This window comes from Zootermopsis nevadensis, unplaced genomic scaffold (genome assembly GCF_977971745.1).
Source record: "Zootermopsis nevadensis isolate Lab colony 2312 unplaced genomic scaffold, Znev_1.0 Znev_ptg000006l, whole genome shotgun sequence".
NCBI lineage: Eukaryota > Metazoa > Arthropoda > Insecta > Blattodea > Termopsidae > Zootermopsis > Zootermopsis nevadensis.
In genome coordinates, this window is record NW_028259138.1 from 7,115,628 (window position 1) to 7,140,617 (window position 24,990).

General features: G+C 38.8%; 1 protein-coding gene across 4 annotated transcripts in view; it reads left to right on the plus strand.

The window, feature by feature from the left end:
• Sema1a (semaphorin 1a) overlaps positions 1 to 24,990 on the plus strand; it is a 799,656-nt gene that overhangs the window by 331,549 nt on the left and 443,117 nt on the right. The window contains exon 1 of one of the 4 annotated variants that reach the window (XM_087343636.1): positions 18,200 to 18,287. The exons of the other annotated variants lie outside the window; for them this stretch is intronic. Within the exon in view, the coding sequence (XP_087199762.1) occupies positions 18,206 to 18,287 (82 nt within the window). The 5' untranslated portion in view covers positions 18,200 to 18,205. Of the gene's footprint in view, positions 1 to 18,199; positions 18,288 to 24,990 lie in introns of those variants that run through there. 4 annotated transcript variants of the gene reach the window in all.

Here is a 24,990-nt window from a genome sequence, read left to right on the forward strand (position 1 = left end):
CAATTTTATGCCCTTAAATTAATTGTCTGAAGACAGGATATTTAGTTTCAGATATTACATTTTCAGCGTTTTATTTATAATATTATTTGTTACAATTCACTATTTATATTTTTAACTTAGAGACTTCTATAAGAAGTGACTACATTGATATTCCGGTTGGAGACAACGTGGTCGACTATTTTTAAGTTGATACATCAAGCATACTTATTAATTTTTAACTTACTAATAATTACTAATAGTTATCTGACATTGTTTTCTGAGCGTATTCTCCTATTAGCCGAAAACTTGATGGTTCATTTTCACAGAGTATGAGTGTCGATTGGTTGTGTCGATCACGAATGTGAAATATGAATTTTAAAAGATGTGAAACGAAGTAGCCATAAAATATGTACTACATATGCAATACGCTGAAACGTACCTGGAGGGAGTGAGGAAAACCATTGAACGTCTCGAAACAATCTGTCTCGAGGTCGAGACGCTAACAGAACACGAAACAAAGTTTTAATAGCTACACTGCGATGTTCGGTAACTATTGTCTGTTTCTGAATTGCTGTTTCTAATGACAGCAGTTGGTTTTGTCTTGATCACCTATCAGCAAATTACATAATGCTGCATAAATTGTTGTGAAGAGGACATACGTATGTGGTTAATTGATTCGTATTTCGTTAATTAGAATACCGCAGCTAAGTAGGCCTATATAGTTCGGCACTTTTTACCCTAAACCCAAGTACATTTCAATGTGGTAAAACTGTTATGAAATGTATTTTTTCCTACGGCAGTATATTGCATCTTGCTGCCCGCGGACAAATCAGTCTCGTCCGCTATCTGTTTCGCCTTTATAGTGTAACCAACTTAAAACGAGTCGTAACTCTCGTTCTGTAGTCACATCTGCCAGTGAGGAACATGAATTTTCATGCTGTTACCTACTGAAGGACATTGTCCCTTGCGAGGTAACGCCATTCCTACTTACGAAATGCATTGCTGGAAATGGTACACAAAGCCTTACAAGTAAAATGGGAATTTGCTTACGCTGACGGGGTTTTGTCGTGGCGGAAGCCTGGACAGTTCAAACTAGGGTCTTTTGCTGCTGATGAGAGGTTATCCCGTCAGGCAACTTGTCCTTCGTGCAAAGAATTTTGGTTGGATGGTTCTCTGGGATATGAACCCAGACAGGGCAAGAAGAGATGTGGCCTATATGTAGACTTGGCAGTACATCTGTGTTAGTTCCGCTTTTCGCCACGTAACCTTCGCATTTGTTCGCTTAGAGTCGTGTTCTGTTTTCGTACAGCTTTCTGCGAGGTTCGTTATGATTCGAGGTGGTTTTACACCGTTGACATCGACTGTCTGTTTGTGGTCTCTGAAACTCTGGAGCAAAATAATCTACTTATTGCATTACCGGTATTAACGTGTTTTGCCGGAAAGAGCTAGTTTTGAATTATATCACACGACTCGTTACAACCTAAACAAGACCGAGGGGGTGAATTAATGCGCTTGATGGCCATCTTTATGTTTTGTTCTACTTTGTCTTTACAGCTAATGGTTTGAACTATTGGACAACTGCTTAAGCAAAACACTTTATTATGTATTCTGCATCGTTAGCAGTTTTTCTTTCTGGATGTGCCATAAATAACGACGGGAAGATGAGAGCTCTTTTATTATTAATGTATCCATCTTATTTCATGTAAATTGACCGCATATTGAGAAAACTGACCATGTCAGTACACGTAACTGAACGAGGAATGATGTCAGGTTTAGTTAAACAATGCACATTTGTTTGGGGATGCATTTCAGCGGCAACTTATCGTTTAGAACAGTGGTATTCAACCTGGGTTACGCGAAGACATCTTAGGGGGTACGTAAATTTTAAAAAAAATATTATTTTATGATAAACACTGAATAATCAGTAATGTAATTTATTTAATTTATTTTAGATGTAGATTATATACTATGTACTACTTGAATTATACAGCAACAACTTTGGGGGTACAAAGTTGAAGAGAAATTATATCTGGGGGTACGCGAACAAAAAAGATTGAATGCCATTGGTTTAGAAGACAGTTAGTTGTACATAACACAGTGTCTCCTAATTTTCTTACCATTCGGCACGGAAATAGGAAATTATAAACGCGATATAAAAATATTCCCTCAAGTTTGGTGCAATTTTAAATTACATTGCACTTTTTAAAATTGCATTTTAAAAGAGCAAATTGGCTATATTAGCAGACGAAGTTTTATTACATACACATAAACGTTCATAGTAAGCTGACTTGTTGCCAGTTAATGGTTTGAAATACGAGAATCTCTGATCGATATACTTATCATCATTACCTATTAAAATAATTATTATATTTGTTTACCGTCAAATCACAATAAAATAGTAAGATAAGATAATTAAAATGATTAAAATATCATCTTATGTTCCATATCGAGCATTCGATTTACATTCACAACATGTTTCGGTTTATCAAACCGTCATCAGGTGTAAATTATAAACTTTTAAACTCAAATTACAATTATTTATAGTTTTACAATTTTATACTTTTATCATCTTTTTCAGTATATTTTATGGAAGTTGTGTCTAGATATTATTAATATAACATTATTGTTGAGGTGGTGTTTTGATGTTTTACCAGTCATATATGAAATAGCAATCGGTTCAGATGTGTTCAGAGGAGAGATCCAGAGGTGTTACCATCTCAGAACGAGGTTCGTTATTGACTCATTTTAATTATCTTATCTTACTATTTTATTGTGATTTGACGGTAAACAAATATAATAATTATTTTAATTAATATCACAATATGACGCAACTATACTTTCTCATCGGTATCTATATTTAAACAATATCAGACAGCATTTAAACGCTAATTTAGTCACACGCAGCTAGAATCCCAACTTTTAATTCACCGAGATTTTGAGGCGTTGATGGATTTGAAACGAACTCTGTTCTCCAGAAGAAAAATCCAATAGAGTCATGACCGGGGACCTGGTATGAGCCATTGTTGGTTCAATTTTTGCCGTGCCATCTCTCAGACTAACTTTGGTTCAGAAATTCTGTGAAATAAGTATGGAAATGTGAGAGACATAAAATAAAACGTTTTGAGATTAAAACCAACAGGCAGTTCCAGATTATCAAAATATACCATTCATGTAATTGTCCATACCTCAAATATTCGTCACAGATAACAGACGTGTAAGTTGTGGCGATTAATAATCACTCTGATTATTTGAAAGTAAATGTATTGTCAGTAACTGCGATATCACTTTCAAATTTGTCGCCGTCAGTTGCGAATACCATTTCAACGCATCTGGAGTGCCTGGAAACAATACTTACAATAATTTCCCGATTCTTATTTCAGTAATGTGGCACATACTGCTGCTAATTCGAAGTGGTTTAAAATGAAATGATTTGAGGATATTTTTATTTTGTAAGTGTCGGAATGTTACAAAGGGTTAAATCAGGCAAATGCGGAATGGGTCAAGATTGAAACAAAATTGGAGAAAACTATTTTATATGAATACTTGTTTCCATGACTAAAACTAATATTAGTATTTAAATTCGCGTGTTTTTACTATGCAGAAACTATTTTTACGTAAATATTTAGTTCATTACAAGGTAAAAATAAAATTTTGGTGACATCACGTTTTTCGTTTCTTAAAAATCGCGAAGACTATTGAACATTCCATATATGAGCTCTGTTTTGATTGCAGAATATATGAGGTTCTCACGGCGGTGTGTACGAAGATGGCCGTCTTCTGATCAGTTACCTCCATCATCAGAGCGATGCCCTGATGATGGAGGCAGTAAATACCTTTCAAACGCTAGTAATTTTCTACCAGTCTACACGGTGCTACACCCCAGACGACAACCATCTTCATTATTGATATTTATAATTTACTTGAAGCCTATTTAAAGCTAAAATACACCAATTGACACTCACTTTTAATTATTTTTGTTGTTTTTACGATGACTGTCTTGTGATAAAAGCACTAACCTTTTCTAATGGGTCCCACGGTGTAGGTGCTTTCTTTGGTTCCTACCTGAAGAGGGAAACATCTGTTTTTCGAAACGTAGTGAATTTCATAAGTTTTTTTATTTATTTGTTAGTGTTTTTGTGATTTAAAAAGCAAACAAAGGATATGCATAAGAAGTGTCATAATAATAGCTAACCAACGCCGTTTAGCTTTAGAATAACAGAGGCGAAGCTAATGGGCGCATTTTTAAAAAAAAATTGCGAGCGGGCGAATAATTTGGTCATAACAAAAGAGGGTGTTATGGTGTGTGTTGGTTCCATCGTGGTGAGGACAGGATTCAGTAGTGGACTCTTATGTTAGCGGTAGTGTATACTCTAGTTCCGTAATAAGAGGCAGGGAATTTCTTGACTGCACTTATACATTTGTATTTTTATTTTATTTGTAGTGTTCTGTCTGACGACAGGTCCATATATTATGAACAGGATCCTTCCAACCTCTTCAGGTTGTCAGGGACCTGCTCATACATATATACATTCTTGGCAGAGATGATCAGAAGTGGTTTGCCATTGCCTTCTTCTGTGTGTGAATGGAGTAATTGTTGGGATGCCACGGAGAAACCGGGGAAGCCCCCGGAGGAAAACTCCGTGATGCCTAGACCACGGCCTTGCCCAACACAAGTTATAAATTTGAGCACCACCGGGAATTGAACCCGGGACCCCAGGCTTACAAGGCCAGCGTTCTAACCGCTAGACCACCGTGGCGGTATACATTTGTATAACCTACATAAATGTTACTTTTAATCCCATAAACGTGGACAACGAAAAGCATGTTTTCGTTAGTAAATATTTCACGGAACATTCATACAATTTATGTTCAGACTTCTTTGTCCTGTGTATGAAATTCATGGAAAATTTAGTTCATGATTTTTTTGTGTGTTTCCTTTTATTCATTTAGGATTTAATAAAGAGTCAAAAACTGAGGCCAGATGCAAGAAACATCAAGTTTTGCAATTTCATTCGCAAATTGAAACTGAAGCTTGTAGGATTTCTACTTGAGGTAATAGTTTCTTAGAATTCTTTTTCTCTTGTTCATTCAAAAGTTTAATGAAGGCGACTAGTCAGAGAAACGTTCGCTCATTAACCTAGTTTCTGCGTAAATTATTACGGTTTTTTTCTTTGCTAACATTATAATTCCGTGCATTCACGTAATAGGTCCATGCAAAAGACGTGGTTTAATATGAAAATATAATTAACATACACGAAAGTAAAACGTGTTGGAAGGAAGCTTAATAATGCACTGCAAAGTAATTGTAATTATTTTATTTATGTAACAAGTTTCACATTCAAATATTTAGGTAGTGGAAGTTCGAAGGATTTTGCTGTAACTGACTAACTTTATGTAATAAAACCTGTCTTCCGAATATGACAGTCAGTAAATATCCGATTGTGGAAACCGAAGTGTATGAAATCTAAAAGTTCGTGACGATGGTGATTCATTTGAATAAAAATTTTCTTGAATATTTTCCATCGTCTAAGAAATAAGAAAACGGCGACGTTTCGGAGATGGGGCTCTATCTCCGTCTTCAAGTACCTACTCAGTTGGACCCAATAGATAGAGCTAATCCCTATCTCCGGACGAATTTTTATTCAAATCGAAGTATTATTACCACATTCATCAGAGCCTCTCACAAGACCATATTCTGAGTTAGTTGAATCCAATCCACACCCTCAGATCATTCTTAATAGCCATTTTAATATCAACCTTCCATCAACGTCTTGGTCTCCCAGTGATCTTTTTCCTTCAGATTTTCCAAGTAATACTGTGTATGCATACCTTATCTCCCCCATTCCTGCTACATATCCCACCCATCTTATTCACCTTCATTGCTGTCATTGTGTAGACAATGAGTATGAATTTGTCTTTCACGTAGGTTTGACTGTTCTCAACACTACGTTTACAAACTCACCTTGACTGTGATTTGTTTTAAGTTAATGCGTGATAAATTAAAACGGTACTACAACGACAAATAAGGAGACAGACAAATTTGAATTTTTATAACTGATGGCAGTTCTCACACTTTAATGCACTTAGGGTTAATAATAACAAAAATGTTTATAAAATTCAATCATCGGAAACTTTTTTTAGTGTAGCCTGCAAGCGTACACAAAATTTAAAATAAAGATATGTAAAGGAGACTGGATATGCATTCAGTATATTTAAAAGTAGGGAATTAAAAAGGCGAGTGATTAAGCTACTTGAAACGACACGACAGTTAAAGAATGCAAAAACTGCACTTCCTTAATAACCAAGAGGTAGACCTGTAAGGAGATCCACCCCTGCTTCGTGTTCGGCAGGTCACTGGTTCATATCTCAGCCCAGAGACCGGCTATCATGTCTGAGGTTTTCGGTTTTGTTCAGTATTTCCAGGCAAACGCCGGAATATAGTGCTTTAAATTAGAGACAACAGTTTCCCTTCACGTCCTTTCCAATTAATTGTGTACTAACCATCCTCCCATTCGACGCTATGTAGTCTGACCTAGTGAATGCGTCGATAAATAAACTACAGATAAAGAAATGTAGGGAGAGGTTTCAAACGATGACTGTGGAGTCATTAAAAGCTTCAGAATAACCGGTGGTGGACAGAAAAATGAAGGAAATAATGAGACATTGACTGGGGTCGAAAACTTTCTCTCCTTCGTGTTATTTCTAGTCTTTTGCTTTTCTGCTGGTTTTCAGAGGTAATTTTTGTTAAGAGTTCTGCACATTTGAGGCCTGCTGAACAGTTGCATCGCGGTGTTAAAGAGAATTTCTTCTCTGGAAGTGCCTAAGTCGTAAAAGAACAAATATTTCGCCCCGTACCGCTCATCAATCGTCTGTTGTTCATCGTGTTACTGATGCACTTTTCGAATTTCGGAGAGGGTTATCTTATTTTAGGGTTTGTTTAATGTCGCTGGCTATACAATCAATGAATAATGAGTTGGAATTAATGTGGGAGGAGCTAGTGAAAGGTTTACTAAAGGTACCACAACTATGGTTGTATTATGATGTAACAAATTTCTGAAAAATGTATTTGTTGATCCGAACGTTATCAGACATGACGCGCCACAAGGCACAAGGCTGTTTTTTTTCCTACGAAACAAGGAAATGTAGGCCGGATGGCATTCGCATGATCTCGTTGTTCTTTGTAGAACGTCCTTTGTACTGTTCAGTGTATATAAATGCCCTCTCGTGATATTTTCATGAACTAACGTGTGTTTGCAGAACACGCCTGTTGACATGCCGTGGCAGATGTCGAACACGACACTGTTTTGACTATCGATTGCTGTATTGTGGAAAGACAGTTTACAATTTTGTTTAGAAAACAGTTATTCCAGAGCTGTCTACATTGATCTGTGTAAATTAATTTTGTGAAAATATAAATAACAACGTAGACATAATTTTGCACGGAAGCAAATAAACTGGTCGAGGAATAAAAGTGGATAATACTAAGTACGAACATGAGAAAATATTAATTTAAAAAAAAAGATTTCCGTAACCAGAGAATGTAACTTCCAGTATATTTAATGCATTCTGTATTTCCAAAATGTTTAAACATGTAAGTGACAGCAAACATCTATTAGAAAAAGAATGTATTAAACTATAGATTTTGGAATTTCCTGTTATTCTTTAAGGCAACCTCTTGGAGGATCGAGAAAGAGATGTGAGGGTAGAATTAAGATGGGTGAAAATGGGCTGTGAGGATGCGAGGTGAATGGCTCCGTCTTGGGATATTGTCCATTGGCAGGTTGAAGTGGTTTTGAACTTTTGGATTCTACTACCAGAAAGTTATCCATGCGTTGTGATACGTGCGTGAAGACGTACAGGTTTTAAAATTCCAAGTTCGATAAGTTTATAAATCTGGGAAAATGCCCGCCGAATTTTCACATATTTTATTGATCGTAAAACTTGGGAAACAAAATTCTAAAACTGTTGATGGAATAGACGTGTGGTATTTTCTGCCTGATGTTTAGGTCATACGATCTTACCTTGGTGTATCTGTATCTATTCTTAGCGTACATGCTGATATTCAGATGGTCCCGGGTTCGATACTAACCTTCGTTAATGTATTGAAACAGAAATACCTAATCATTTAAAAATGGGAGTAGAGCCAACTATGAATCTAGGTTTTTGTGAAATACGAGTATACTATATAAATATACACTGTTGAGTATAATATTCATAATATTGAATCAGTCTCTGCGACAGACCTTAAGGGAATCATAAGCTCTATATTTGTTTCTGTTGTCACAATTTATAAAAATCAAGAGACTTCAATGGGCAGGTCAGCTGATTCGGATGGACGACATCCGAATTCCAAAGATGGTATTCAAAGGCAGTGTTGGAGGAAGAGGACCAGTTGGAAGACACAGGACAGGTGGGAGGATGTAGTTAAAAGGATGCCACACTGCTCCTGAGGATTAGAAATTGGAAGAAGGCAGCGGATGATAGTACCGAATGGAAGAGGAGAATTGAGGAGGCCATGGACCGAATACGGACCGGAGAGCCATGGAAAAAGAAGGAGGATATTTGTTCCTGATCATATACGTCTAATGGTCCTAAGGTTTTGTAGGGATAGAACTTTCACACATGTCACGACGTCTTTTCATATCCATTTCAGTTCGTAATTTACAGTAACTCTTTAACGTAGGGTCTGTATAGTTGAGAAAGCGAAGTAATTCTGTCAAACTTCAAATCATGTGAGCGGAACTAAACGACGTCCTTGGACGTGCAGGGTTTGATAACCAGGAGTTGTGTGAACAACACGGAGCCGTTGTGTGGTCCTTTGGATGAGACCATCGAGTACACCGCCAAATGGCGCTGGTTTAGATGTGTCCTGCGTCTTTCTGTCTGTTGGGTATTGACCGGTCGACGCGCCCGCTACAGAGCGCTGCGTATTTTTTTATGAATTATTGCCATCCAAACGTAATACAATCTACCCCGCCAGTTTATAAAGATGTAGCAGGAATATTTACTTTGAAATTAAATAGCGACGTGAAATTACGTCAGATCTAGATTAGGATCTGTTTTTAACTTGCAGTTTTAGAAATGTACAGCAGAATCTTTTGTAGAATTGCTTTCTCGTTTCTGGGTTTCTGACGCATTTCTTTGCAGGGCTGTACGCACAGACAAAGGCGTGTATTTTGTTCAACAAATTGTTGCTTTGCTGTTAAATTAAGGACTTTAATTTTTAAAATTGGATTGATACGGAAGGAGTATTATCTGATTTTTAATTTTTTGGTGTTTCGTATCTAAACCAATTAGTTTCATTATGTTCCGGAACAGATTGAAGGTTATTAATCACTGAATTTGAATTGATTGCCTGTGCACTGGTTAATTGCCTCTGATTTTTATCCTTGTTTATGTTTTTTCTCTGAAACCCTCACCCTTCTGTACCTTCCGTTTGGCGATTTCAATTTACGGCACTCTGCCGGTGAATTTCTGTTTGGGATGGCCTATCTGACGATACTGATAAATTGAACATTGTAATGAAATGCTAATTAGTTAAATTTGTATTCGCATGCAATTCTGTTTCAATCGGATATTCTCTGAATTAATTCGTGCAGTGTATAGATGCTAAGGCCTCGGTGGGAAATTTTTTCACTCGGGAGTACAATGTTTTTAACGCTTATTTGGCAGGGTGAGGATTTTTCTAAAAGATAAACTATTTAGTAAAACACTGTTTTAATAGCTATCTGTTAACTCACAATGATAGAACATACTTGGACAGGTTACACAAAAATACATAAAATAGTATTATTTAGTAATTAATACGGACACGATATCCTAAGCAGATGATGATGTTGCGAAGGTGTTAAAGGTGTGTTGAGTTGTGTGTAGACAGCCCTAGTTTACTTCCTTAGACCTAATTATATAGTGAATAAAATAGTAATTGTGTATATGAATGTGTATATTGGGGACCTCGTTACTTTAATTATTGATTTATTTTATTTTATGTGGATATACGGAGTGGACGACCGGGTTTCGATTAGCGACAGGGGCAGAGGACTTTTCTTCTAGCCTCTGCTTCCATGCCGGCTCTGGGGCCCACCCAGCCTCCTATTCAATGGGTACCGGGGTCCTTTCCCGGGGATGAAGCGCGGCCGGGGCGTGACTCTAACCACTCACCCCCATCTAGTGCCGAGGTTAAGAATGAGTAGGAGCTGTAAGACCTCTCCCCCAAAGCGCCTCCGTGGCGTATAGTGGGATAGCTTTACTTTACTTTTATTTTTTTAGATTACAACGGTTTTTGTTTACTGTGTACGACAAAGTAAATAAGCGGTAAATGGAGAAACAATAAAAAATATTCCTGAGTTTATGCATTAGAATTTGTCGTGGAATTAGCTTTGCAGTGTATTTGAATCTAATGTGGTTTAATATGAAGGTCAGTCACACTGTCTCTCAGAGAACTGTTTTGGAAATAATACTGGGTGAGTGCAAAAGAGCTTTGCACTTTCAAAATGACATAGAACACAAATTTGACTTTCTTAGAAATCTCAAAGTTTTGTACACACGTCACCGAGACTCCATATGTGCTCCGCAAGTCGACGATAATCTAACTTGTCCCAAATTTTGTGCAAAGTGTCCCGAGAGATGGAATCTTTGGCAGTTGTGATTCGCTGCCTCAACTCTGGCAAAGACTGAGGCGTAAATGGATCTCCGGCTGTGTGGTTCCCTGTGAAATTGTGCGCAGTACACAGTTGTTACAGACTCTTCCTTCGCTAAATGCAGAACGCACCAGCGCCTCTGTTGTGGGGGTAGCCATTTTTAGAACTGGTGACATCTAGCGGAGGCGCTCAACAGCAACAATCACCCTGACATTTGAAACAAAACTTCGAGAGTTTCTCTATCGATTGATGTGGGTGCGACTTTCTAAGCACACCACATTTGTTTTCTGTATCATTTTTAAGAGTGTAAAGGTGTTTTGTGCTCACCCTGTGTTCTTTTCTTTTTGGGGGGGGGGACACATCGTTCGATTCCTCTTATTTGATCTTAAGTACACACATCCTACTCACTCACTTTTTGAAAAGTCGATTGTATACTCGGATTGTCAAAGAATAGCCCAAATTCTCTATGAAACTTTGAGGTTCATCACCGTTTTCACAGAAACCCGCCACCGGACTCTGTCTTTGGGTTAACTAGATCCAATTCGCTCCATCGATTTATCTCTCCCTGTGGTCCATCTTAATGTTATCCTCCAACCTACGCCTAGGTCTTCCCAGTGGTCTCCTCCCTTCAGAACTCCCCACCTCCCTCCTTGTAAACACCCCTACCTACCCCATGCGTGCCGTTGTTCCCGCCCACCTTATACTTCATGATTTAATTATCCTAACAATATCAGGTAAGGATTACAGACCGTGAAGCTCATTATTATGCAATTTTCTCCATCAGCCATCTTACTTTTAGGCCCAAATATCTTCCTGAACACCATTCTCAATGACCCTCAATGTATGTTCCTTCCTCAAAGTAAGAGACCAAGTTTCGCACCCATACAGCACATCTGGTAAAATTACTCTTTTGTATGTTTTAATCTTTTGATTTTTTATATGAGATGGGGTGACAAAATATTTTGGACTGAATGGTAGCTAGCATCCCCTGAATTTAATGAAAGAAACAGTCCAGGTCCGAGGCCCTTTTAGACATTTCATAACAAAATATGTGTTTACGGTGAGGGATTGTCAGGCCCACTCCCAACCCCCAAGCTGGAGGATCACCCCTTGTCGGTTGTCTGTCATTGTTTATTCAACGTATTCGCAGGTACCGTCCATATCTGGATGTCTTCTCCACCTGCAGCCTGAGGTGACAAAGGACCCACCTAACATGTCCTCGCGTCCTAATAAAATATGTATATTGCTTTTTGAAGTCATTGTGACATTCAGGCTGTTGAAGTCAGATTCTTGATTAAATGAAGCTGTGGGTTTTACGTATTGAACTTTTAATGGCATCTGGCAGTACCAGGAATTGAATATGTGGCTTCTGTTTCCTGCAGTGTTCAGATTATGACGTGTAAAACAAATTCTGTGTATTATAAGACCTACTTTATGCGGTGTTATATTGGCGCAGAGATTCTATAAGATAAATTATTAGTGTATTATCATCATTATTATTAAAGCGTGCCTTGTATGCAGTTCAAATCAGAACTTCTCAAAAACTGCTAATTGTCAAACAGTTAATTTATGACGTAATTAATGTATCTGAATATATTCCACATGACCGGTATATCATGGCATATATGTGTCTATGGATTATTGTAATGTTTTGTGTATGCGCATTGTTATTATTGTTATATGTAACAGGGGCGATAGTTAAATACGACTTTAGAGATAGACGCGTTATGTAACAAAGATTATCGAAATTTATGAAAAACATCGAGACAGCACAACCGGCCAATCACATGATAATATCCGGCAGAACAAAATCTTACTAACAATATCTCTCTTCGTGAGCTATTGTTAAATGTGTGTATACACATCAGTATTAAAATACTTTCGTACTTTGGTTCATTTTGTTGTGCAGCTGTTGAGAAATATTGCCGTTACTTAACGGAAAATTTTATCTGTAGTGAAGATGACAGACTTCTGGAATATTGATCCATGTCGTCTTGTAAAAGTTTATCGACGTTTCCGAGGTGCTCACTGCTTCCATCATCATATTCGCCGCCATGACAGTCTGAAATCTCTCATTATCTGTAATGTTTGTTTCAGACTTTTCTGGGTTCGGTATGCGTATAACGAAGACAAAGTAATTGTTTAAAGTTCGTTACGGGCGAAATTCCGTGTTTTTGTGAAGTGTACTCGGTCTAGTGTGGATTAGGTTTTCCAACGGCAAGTTTTTGTTTGTAGTAGAGAGTAAAAAATGTTAAAGCTTTTACTGTACGTTGTATCATAAAGTGATTGATTTGGTGTTTAGCTTAATTACCACACGTTGTCACTGACGGATGTTATAAAAGATTGTGTAATGTTACATTTTTTCACTTATGGAACCTGAAATTCGTGTTATGTAATAAATAATCCCTCAGTATATGTCTTTCTGTGCAGTATCTTTCGTGTGTTATTTACAGGGTTAAGTTGTTTATGAATTATTTATAAATTTTATTTGAAGATGAATGTAGAATATTATTCATTTTTTACAGATTGCTTGCAGATTTTAAAGGGAATTGCTCAACCGCTTATATGCGGGAGTTCATATATATGTATTCCTAAGTGTACGAACATCGTAATACGCACATTTCTTTCAAGAGATGTAATTAAAAAATACCCCAGCGAAGAGCCTGTGTTTTGTAGGTAATAAGAAGTTGAGAGAAAGTCAGACTGGCAAAAACAGTCTGCAGTCCGACTGTTTACTCACAGAGGCCTAAGATTTAGTTCTAATCCTTTCCTCCTGTCATTTTCCCAGAGCGATTTGAAGCTCTAAAAGAGTTTTTTTTTGAGACAGTGCAAACAAGTGTATCCCTCATCCCATCCGATGGTACTGACCCCTGTGAACAGATGGTTTGCTGTTTTGTGTTTTAAGCCAGTTCATTCATATGGATGAAAAAGTGCTTATTTGATTCTCTTTATATAGGTTACATAGGCTATAGCACCCGTTTCTATGTCCGTCCACAGTTAACTTTGCTTACATGAAGTTCTTTCAGAAGAAATGTAAACAGCTGAATCTGTGTAAACTGTTATGTGCTTCAGTATTGCTTGGTCCGTCACTGTAAGCCATTGAGAATATTAGTGAGACTTGTCGAACAAGTTTCATGGATGGACGTGATTCTGTGACAGTTCTCGATTTCAAATTCTAAAGATGGGCCCACAGGAAACGTTTAAATTGTGACTCAGTTGTATTATTCCAACAACTTTGTTCTTCCGAATAACAGAATAGTGAGGTTTGAGGTTTTCATGGCGGTAAGGATGAAGTTCATTGGGTTTTAGCGCCATTTAGATACGAACGGATAAATATACTGCCTGCATGTTCAGGGCTGAAGTGGCGAAGCCAGGAAGTGGAAGGATTTATACATGGTCCTAACACTCAGCCTTCCTTTCCTCCAACTCTATATCCAGAAACTTCCCAGCTTTACCACTGTAACACCGAAGATGGAGACAGTATGTTGTCCGAAACGTTTACAATTGCTTACGAGTCTACACGACGCCAAAACCCAGAACTACAACATAACATTACCTGACTGGCTGACTAGTTAAATGCAAGATATAAGTTTTTACTACAGATGTTGATTGTTAACTAGTTACTCAAGAATTTTCCTGTTTTGTAACAAACATTTACATCATTGTATTTACAAAATCCCGCTGTGTGGCTCTGTCCGGACCAATCGAATTCACAACTTGACGTCCTATTTTTTTTTTTAAAAAAAAGGTCAATCTTGACACAACAACCCAGAAGACAGCCATCTCCAGACTCGCCACCGTGAAAACCTCAAATCCTAAGCAGTTTAACATTGTTCTCCAGAATTTCCTATTTCACGGACCGCTAAGAAAACAGTAGGCTTTTCGAGGACCAGTACTTTATCTGTCTCACACCGTACAATTCAAATAATAATAATCTACAAATGTAATTATTACTACCAGATCTAAATATATTTCCTTAGAATACGCCGATAAACATACGGGTACTCCTCATACGCGTGTTCGAAAATTTCGTTTTCTTTTCATTGCGCTAAACTAATTTAGACCGATTTAAATTAGCAGCACTCACTTTAATGCAAATTGCATGCTGGCGGATCGAGTAAGGTGGGAGGGGGTGGGGTAAAGTAATGTATGGGAGTCTGGGGATGAATGCGAGGGGAGAAGGGATTTCCTTTGTTCGAGTTAGGCGACTTTGCCCTCCGCGACATTTCTGTGGAACACAACTATCGCATAAATCGAGGAGTGTCTATATAGCATTAAAATCGAAGATGAGTCATAATCGCGCATATTAAATATTCACAAATGAGGGCGTGTGAAATCATTTGTGAGGATATCTTGACTTTGTAACAAGGATGTTCCTCGCCATTTCTGACCTGTGGACCTAAATTCTGTCCTGTTTCTCGCCGCGTAGCCGCGAATGGAGAGAGGAAACAAGGATTTCCTTTCAGTACCCATGGAGCCTATTATTCTATTGTGCAGATTCCCAGTCTAATAAATCTTGTGTTTACATACTAATGTACGTTTATAGTGTAACAATACAATGCATATTGGAATTGGCATGCTGGTCTCTTGCGAGTATGGTTATTAGATCTTATATACTAAGGTTTGAATCATTTCATTCCGTGTAAATACGAATATTAATATTAGTTTATTTCTTTTAAATAACTGTTTCGTCCTATTTTGGTCTGTAGATGATATCTATGTTAAATTTTTCTGAGGTTTTACACCTTCATGTTCAGTATTTACATATCTAGGTGCGCTGGGCCATTAATTACCACTATCAGTTTAACGTTACGTGAAATTTTGCACGGTTGCTATGTTATTGTCTTGCTTTTTACAAATGAATTTTCTTAATATAGTTTCGTAATTTTCTAACATCAATTACAACTCATAATCTCGTGAACTTGTGTCAAGTGACGCTGGTGTCGTTGCCACATCACGAGCTCGTGTGCCTGAAAAGTTGCTTCCTGTATAAGAAGTGAGAATCGTAGATGTCGATTCGACAGCTGTTTCAACCAATGAGTTTATGTTAAATGTGGCAATGTTACTGTAGTGATTAGTGTACATTTCTGTTAACGTCGACAGTGTTTTGTGTGACAATTTTCATAACCTCAGAACCAGGGGACCCGTCAATATAACAACCAAAGAAAGCAGAATGTAGTCAAAAGACTTGGGCCTATATTATTTGTTCGGTTTTGATTTCCATACATAGGATCGCGTGCAAGGTGTGACGTGGTTCCACAGTCTTTTGGGTACAATCACAGTGGGCTTGTTTTTTATTCAAAGTAGACGTAAGAATGGGGGAGCGTCTACGAGCAAGTTGATATCGAGTGGCGGGAACTGCATATTTTTAAGTCTACTCGTTCTCCCCATCAATCGTGTGTCACAGTGCTCAGTCTACTCACGTCGACCGCTGTAGATCCCATGGGTTTACCGGGGATTCATTTACCAGCTGGGGGGCGCGTAGGACGTGCTGCCTTGTCCCGATCTAGCTCCACACCTGACGTTAGCGCGTTCCAACCTCCAGATAATGAACATTTACTTGATGACATCGGTAATCGTGGTATTTACTTTGCGTAGTTTAAAATACGTGCGCTTAACGAGATACACGATGAAATTCATTCGATGAAAATGAAAAATGTGGTTTCTAGTCTCATTAGTACGGTTTTGTGGCGCGGAAAATTGAGTGTGGGTAGCGCACTTTTTCTTACAGAGGGATACCAATGAAGTACTTAAATACGTGAGTAGAGAGAAATTCTGAAACGTCTTGCAGGCCCAGAACCGTGCAACCTCGAGGTATGCGCCAGATAATGCAAAGATGTTCAACTTGATGTTAGCGTAACAATTCAACCATTGAAGATTTCCGTCTTCTGGGTTGTTGCGCTGTGTAGTCTGGTCGATGTTTACCAACGTTTCAGAGGTCATACTGCCTCCATCATCAGGGCGATGAGTATGAAGATTTCTGTCTTCTGGGTTGTTGCGCTGTGTAGTCTGGCCGATGTTTACCAACGTTTCAGAGGTCATACTGCCTCCATCATCAGGGCGATGAGTATGAAGATTTCTGTCTTCTGGGTTGTTCCGCTGTGTAGTCTGGTAGATGTTTACCAACGTTTCAGAGGTCATACTGCCTCCATCATCAGGGCGATGAGTATGAAGATTTCTGTCTTCTGGGTTTTTGCGCTGTGTAGTCTGGTCGATGTTAACCAACGTTTCAGAGGTCATACTGCCTCCGTCATCAGGGTGATCAGGCCCTGATGACGGAGGCAGTATGGCCTCCGAAACATTGGTTAACATCGACCAGACTACACAGCGCAACAACCCAGAAGATGGAAATCTTCATACTCACCGCTGTGAGAACCTCAAGTCTTACAATTCAACCATTGTCACAGACCATAAATTGGGCGGCTGTTTGTACAATTAAAGCTAGCTACGTATACACGATAGTAAAAAATCTTTATTGTGTGTATAAGATGCAGGATTATTGGTAAATTGCATGTGGGCAATGTACAGCGTGATCGTGGTATAATGAACTCACCATTTTTCAGAACTTTAAAGAATCTTTATAGTGTCAATGCGTGTTGATAATTCTCAGTGAAGGACCTTTTAATCCGTGTTCTTTACTTTGATATACGAAGGGTGATGAAACCAAGACAAGTCAGAAGGGTGGGAAAATTAACACAAATAGGATGAATGAGAAATGCAAACAGTATTTCTGTCGAAACGCTGAGGGGAAAAAATGTAGAAGAGGATCATAAGGGTAATATTACCATCTTCCTTGAAGCAATATGTGTGAAGATGCGTTATGTATTGTGCTTGCTCGGGGTATGGTCTGTTATGAGCCTTTTGTTGGTAAGGTTATGAGCCTAGAAATTTTATAAAATATAGAAGTGTTTGTACAGCTGGGTTACTATTAAGTTTTTAACTTGAAGATGGCTGTCTTCTGGGTTGTTGCTCCGTGTAGTCTGGTAGAAGTTTACTGACGTTTCGGAGGCCGTTACTGCCTCCATTTTCAGGACCATCGTGAATTTTATCACTTACAAGTAGTATGGTACATGATTTGTATGATTGTTGTTCCAATATTATTGACTGCAGAAAGTGTCTCTCTTGACATGAATTGAGCCGGCACAAAAAGGACTCTTTTCATTCAGACTAATGATTATTTCCATGCTGTGCCGTCCCTTGGCGTTAACTGGAAAGAGGGGCTTGAATCTGTTCTTTATCGCAGTTCGCTTACTGATTTGGTATGCGAATTTACATTTGATTACAAAATACAAATCCGAAAAAGTGTGCTGTGTAAATACTGATTAATTTTTATTATGTGAATGTTTAAAAACTAAGTAGTCTGTTACGTCAGATTGGTGTTTGGTGGAATGTTATTTTTGATCGAAACAGCATGCTGCAGTAACATAGTTTCAGTGTATCTTCTTTCAAATTATCCAGGGTCTTGAACCTTGGCGGAGTGGGTTTTTGTAGGTTCGCGCGAATGAAACAATAGTTCTACCACCATCTGTGAACGTTACGCATTTTGCGTGTGTGTGTCTGATTTCGATTTCTCTTTGCAGGTATGTATGGAATGTCGTCTTGCGAGCCGAAATTATCACAGAGTACCATGCCGTACGGAGCTGAAAACAAATACACCTTATACACAAAGTAAGTTAAGACGTAAACACCGTTTGGGGTATCCGCCTCTGTGTATGTGTTGTCTGTTGTTGCTAGAATTCTTGTGGTAAATGCACAGAGGCGCATTCCCTTTGCCGAGACCACTTTGTCACTCCGGGTCGACCCGAAAAAGAACACGATCTCTCATTGTTTTTGCATCATGCATTCTGGTACCGTACAGCCAGAAGGAGAAACCAATTCTGCTTCAGGAGTAGGTTCTGAATTCTGCCTCCTACTGTCGTCCGGTTTGTTTAGTCAGCACAGGCGGGAAGAGGCATTTGTTCGCCCTAGGCAAGGTTTCAATATCACGCCGTACGTGAAACAATTTTTATTTCTCACTCAAAACTTGAGTAAGTTTACAGTGTACCAGCATACAATAAAACACAACTCATTAATATTCTTCATGTACAGTTGCAAATTTGTAACGTACGTTTTCTTGTTTTAACGGATGCAAATTCGTCAATTACACAATTGAAAGTAAATGTTTTTTGCTAGGAGGAAAACTGACCAGGAAAAAGATTTTCCCATTCGTTTGGCGCCTGTGGCTTGATAAAACAGAAACACATATTCCACAGAACGAGGAATTTGCTGATATTTTTTTTATATTTATTTAGTGTTCTGTCTGACGACAGGTCCATATGAACAGGATCCTTCCATCCTTTTCTCGGACTGGGACCTGTTCATATACGTTCTTGGCAGATGATCCAGAAGTGGTTTGCCATTGCCTTCTTCTGTGTGTGAATGGAGTAATTGTTGGGATGCCACGGAGAAACCGGGGAAGCCTCCGGAGGAAAACTCCGTGTTGCCTAGACCACGGCCTTGCCCAACACAAGTTATAAATTCGGGCACCGCCGGGAATCGAACCCGAGACCCCAGGATTACAAGGCCAGCGTTCTAACCGCTAGACCACATTATTATATTAAACATCTTTTTAGTCGCTGCGCGCCTTAGGCAGATTACATGCTTTTCTACCCCTCGCCCCGGCTCTGATAATCAGTGACTGAACAAAATTCCAAAATTCGACAACACTTTTCCAGGTAACAAGCCAATGGAGGTATCTTTCGCGCTTCGTTCGAAATTCATAGCCAGATTTACACTGGCCGTGTTTTGATGTTTATAAATGTAAGGCCACTTCTTGATTATGACGGTGGACCGCCGCGCTGACCTATTTCAGCCTTTGCGAATGGCAATTTTAATTAGGTTCTACCTACAACGGACAAGTTACAAATACGCATAATCGAGTTGCTTGCTACGCCGTTTAGCAGTGTTCGCTTTCCATTTATATCCCTTTATGCATGATTGTGCTTTATCAATTACCTAGATTCTGTGATGCTGAAAGTAATGACGCAGGAAACAAGGGATTGAACGGAGATGTACGTAGTGAATTAGGATTAAATCTTCTGTAATGCATTCTTCTATGTAGGTATGTACCCATCAAATACGCGGCTGTAGACGTAAGGGGTGTGGTGTCGGAATCTCTTTCACGTTCAGCGCCATTATAATTATGTTTTGTATTTTTGTCCTTTTGAAGTTTTCGTACTACAGGCTTAAAGTATTATCATAAGTGAACTGGCGACGGGGGCGAGTGGACGTGGATGACTTCCGGGTTGTTGGGCCGTGTAGCCTGGTGAAGGTATCGAATTGAGAAGTACTTGCTGCCTCTACCGTCAGAGTGTCAACTCATCTAAGAGACAACACGGCGCAACAACCGAGAAGACATCCATCTTAAGTCCTTCTCCTCCTCTGTCTCCCTCAACCCACTCTCAAAAACTTTAAAAGTAGCCATTTTAACTTTAAGGCATTTCAAAATATATAGAGGTCGACATTATCAAGTGCCAATTACGTCAAAGGAACACTGCTAACCCTCTCCAGTCAGTTAAAAGCATTGGACCTTTTGCTTTGAATTTAACGAGAGTGCCTCGCTGTACCTTATCTGTTACGAGTAACTGTGTGTAGTGTTTGTATAGTGAAGGTGTTAGTTAATGTCAGGGGCTTTGAATATGATGTGATGGGTCCTCCGATACTTTGGTAATCACTTGCAACACTACGCGGTATTATAACCCATAAGACTAGAAGAACTGCGTGAAAATGTGATGAGGTAAAACAGAAATAAATGGTTTTGTGGTTACCGTACTGGTGTTGAGATGAATGAGGTATCTGGGCTGAATAACCAGTTTTATGTCACTTTAACAGTGATTTTAAAAATCGCTTGATTATCCTCTGCTCCTCAAAGCAATGCTCTTTTGGGTTAAAGATTTTTGTAGAAGGTAGAGTTAGGGGTGATTTTGTTATGCGTAGCTGGGGAAATCACGCTGTCTTATTCTTTAGGCATCATCTGATTCCCTAATGACCTAACCAGCATCTCGAGAATGTCTTACCCGAACATAAGAAAACAGACATTTATAGAAGCTATAGATTTAAAGTATCCTTGTTGTTACAACTCGTGTGAGACCGATTGAGTCTTGTGTTTCATACAAGCTCTTTGCTTGCCGACAGTACATTTTGATATTTTACCTAATCCTCGAATACTTACACAGTACAGCGAAATAATTATATCACAGTTATGTTGTCTTTGTTCGTCTCTGAAATATATCCTTCCACTTTAATCCATTCATCTGTCTATCTACCTTTCTGTTTATCTGTGTATCCATTAATTCTCCTAGCCATCCGCGTGTCCATCCAAACACTAATCCATCCACCCACTTCTGCATCCACCCACTATTATTTACATACTTTTGTGCATCTACCCATAAATCCATAGATCCTTTGTTCCTAAAATCTGATCTTTTTGATTCATCCATCCAGGAGCTGTCCGTTCATCCATTCTTCTTTCCGTGCATCCGCCCGCTCACAGATCGAACTTTGCTCTCTAATTCGCCCGCTTAATTATGCAGTGAAACGCACATAATTATTTAACCTGCAGAAGAGAGTCACAAGTGATGCAATCAGCATGCTATGTTTTATTTCAACGCAATAGCCACGCCCTCTTTGGGACACTTCCTGTTTTAACTTTCGCATCAACATATCGGGCAGACGTTTGCGTGTCGAACCCCCTTCTACTTGTATTATTTAGGCAAATGGAAACGCGATGTGGACTAATTAATGAGTGAATGTCACGCTGCAGGTAAATTTGGGATTGGAATTGATTGTTAGGTTAAGGCAGCCAACCCGGTGGGCCATCGGATTACGTTCGCACGCAGCGGCTCCTGAAAACCAAATATCCGGTGCGCACGACCGGGTAAGGCAGCGCAATCCAATTAATAAAGAAAACCTTCCAGCATCAAGGCTGCAATAATATTTATATTTCATTTTTATTCTAAAAAACTTAAAACACACACACCTCATTTCTCAACGTTTTGACGAAACCACATACCGACTTTCAACTTGCTTGTATTTTGGTCCAAAACGAAATGTTTTTCGTACAAATTTCTAAATAAATGCAATTCTTCTGCACTGCTGTGATTCCATAGTCCAATCAGGTAGATTACAAACGTCTTAGATCTCCTTATAGTTACGTTTTTATTTTGCCAATAGGCCGCAGATAGGCGTAAAATGGTCTTGGGTTTGTTTGACAACTATGTCAAAATCCCCGTCTTTACAGCTCACTAACTTACAGGTTAGCATACAAAGAAATTATTCCTATACTTTAAAGTTTCTTCTGAAGTCCAGTTAGCAAACCATGGATATGTGTGAATTAGTTCGGCTATTATTTCTAAATGAATACACTCACTTCTTTCTGATAATCTTAAAATTTCGACTGCGTTCAAGGGAAAGTAAGTTATGTGGGCCTTAGCATATCAACCATATCAAATGTACATAACATTTTGCTCTGAATATATTACCCATTTATGTACATTTGATCGTTCTATGTTCCAAGAGTTGGATGAACTTTAGTTTGACTGTACTTATATTGAGAGATGTTTTTTTATTTTTATTGTAAACTTTACTGGTCTTGTTGTATATATTCCTAACTTTCTCTCTTGCATTAAGAAAAGAAAATGTGTTATAACCCAGAAGACAATACATAGATTAATGATATGTGATAAGAGGGTCTTGTTATTAATGTTTGAACCTCAGAGCGAGTAAGTAACAGGATGCTTTAAGCATTTACATAATGAGCGTTCATGTCCTGTATGTATGTGTATGAAATATGTATCATTTATTTAACGGCGCTGCTAGTAGCTCAGATTATAAGTGTAACAAAAGGATGATTAATGAATCTAATTGGCAAGGATATATGAGTAAGTGGTCGTGATTTAATTTAAGGTAATATTCCGGCATTTACCTGAAAGGACTGAGTAGAAACCACGAAAACCCTCAGGATATCCAGTCTGCGGGCCGAATTTTTTAAACCTGCAGAGCTGTCGACTCGACCACAACAATTATTGAGAATGTATGATTTGAGGTTTTCACAGCGTTGAATATGAGGATTTCTGTCTTCTGGGTTATTGCGTTGTGTTTTCTGATGACGGAGGCAGTATGACCTCTGAAACGTTGATAAACATCGACCAGACAACACAGCGCAACAACCCAGAAGACAGAAATCTTCATACTCATCGCCCTGATGATGGAGGCAGTATGACCTCTGAAACGTTGGTTAACATCGACCAGACTACACAGCGCAACAACCCAGAAGACAGAAATCTTCATCATTGAGGATCTTTACAATGTTTCGGCCTCTCGCCACTAGAAATGATTAGAATCATAAATTGAGGAGGATGAGGTAGGCATGTAGCTCACGTGGGGAAAGTGAGAAATGCGTACGAAAGTTTGGTCGGAACGTCTGAGGAGTAGATGTTATTTGGAAGTCCTAAACATAGTTGGTAAAGTAATATTAAAATGTGTCTTAATGAAGAATGTAGGAGGTTGTGGATTCGCTTCATCAGTAGTGAGAGGTGGACTCGCGTGAACACACTAATGAGCCTTCGGATTCCATAAAATACGAGGAATTCTGTGCCTAGTTGAACAGCTATCAGATTCTCAAGGATTTAGTTCCATTGTGTTAGTTTGTTTCAGATACTTGCAACTGTTGGTATTTAACCTGGGTCAAAAACAATGAGACTTCTCCAGAACGTGTTCCTTTTTATGTGCTTTGGGCTAAGAACACACCCTAAAGACGTTCGTGTGGAACATATTAGAATGATCGAAGTCGTACGAAAAACATTCATTTACACAGTTTATCGTGGTTTTCTGCTTAGGTCTGTGTGGAGCACCAACCACGACTTGCCACCGTGAGAACTTAAAATATCAGTTTTATAAACATTTATGGGGAGGATACTGTTTACCACGTTCGGAGATTCTAATCAATATCACTGATGATGACGGCAGCAATTACCTCTGAAACGTCGGTAATTTTATACCAGACTACACGGCGCAGAAACCCAGAATACACCCATCTTTAAACATACATTATTTTGAGAACATTTAAAATGTGAGCGTTTGTCATAAATAGGCCTTCCCGTAACTGCACTTGAACGTGATGGTAGCGACGTCCTTTGTTAACAGCAAATTAACCATCCTTTTCGACATAGACTGAGTCTTAAAGCACATTATAGTCGTACGAAGGGTAGTGTTCAGGTTAAATTACTTTGTATAGTAAATTTAATTTATATGAGACAACAAATACTCCTCATTAATCAAATGAACCTTATAAAATGTTGAGAACTCGTCATAATTAGCCATCGGGCTGCTAATTAGCGACGTTTTGTTCACAGTTTCGAAGTATGAAATTTTAGAATGAAGAACAAATATAACCATGGCTTGTACTCTATAACGCAAAAAGCTTCCACCATCGTCTTGCGGGATGAGATATGGAGTGTGAAGGGGGGGGGGGGTGGTTTGCTGAGAGAAGGAAAATTACATGCAGCGTTCTGCCAACCCGACACCGTCGCGTCGCCTGACATGTCCCCACAAAGTCGTTTTTCTCATGAATAAATGTTTCATATAAATCGGATACTTAAAATTGACACACCACGCCGGTATAAAATGGCAATATAATTTCGGTTGAACCGAAATGTACGCAGTATTTTATTTCAGAATTTTTAATATACAAGTTGTAAAATTGTGGGCCGATTTTACGTCACACGTCTTACAAGAGCAAACAGATTTCAGACACATGGATGTCTCTCTTATTTTACTTTCATGTGTTCTGTTAACTGTTGTATTTTTCCAGTGAATATCTCAGACGTTTGTGGTTTGTAATCGTCTTAGACACCACGATTACAACAACAACAACAACAATAATAATAATAATGAAGATTTCTGTCTTCTGGGTTGTTGCGCTGTGTAGTCTGGTCGATGTTAACCAACGTTTCAGAGGACATACTGCCTCCGTCATCAGGGCGATGGCAGTATGACCTCTGAAACGTTGGTAAACATCGACCAGACTACACAGCGCAACAACCCAGAAGACAGAAATCTTCATACTCATCGCCCTGATGACGGAGGCAGTATGACCTCTGAAATGTTGGTAAACATCGACCAGACTACACGGCGCAACAACCCAGAAGACAGAAATCTTCATACTCATCGCCCTGATGACGGAGGCAGTATGACCTCTGAAACGTTGGTTAACATCGATCATACTACACAGCGCAACAACCCAGAAGACAAATCTTCATATTTATCGTCCTGATGATGGAGGCAGTATGACCTCTGAAACGTTGGTAAACATCGACCAGACAACACAGCGCAA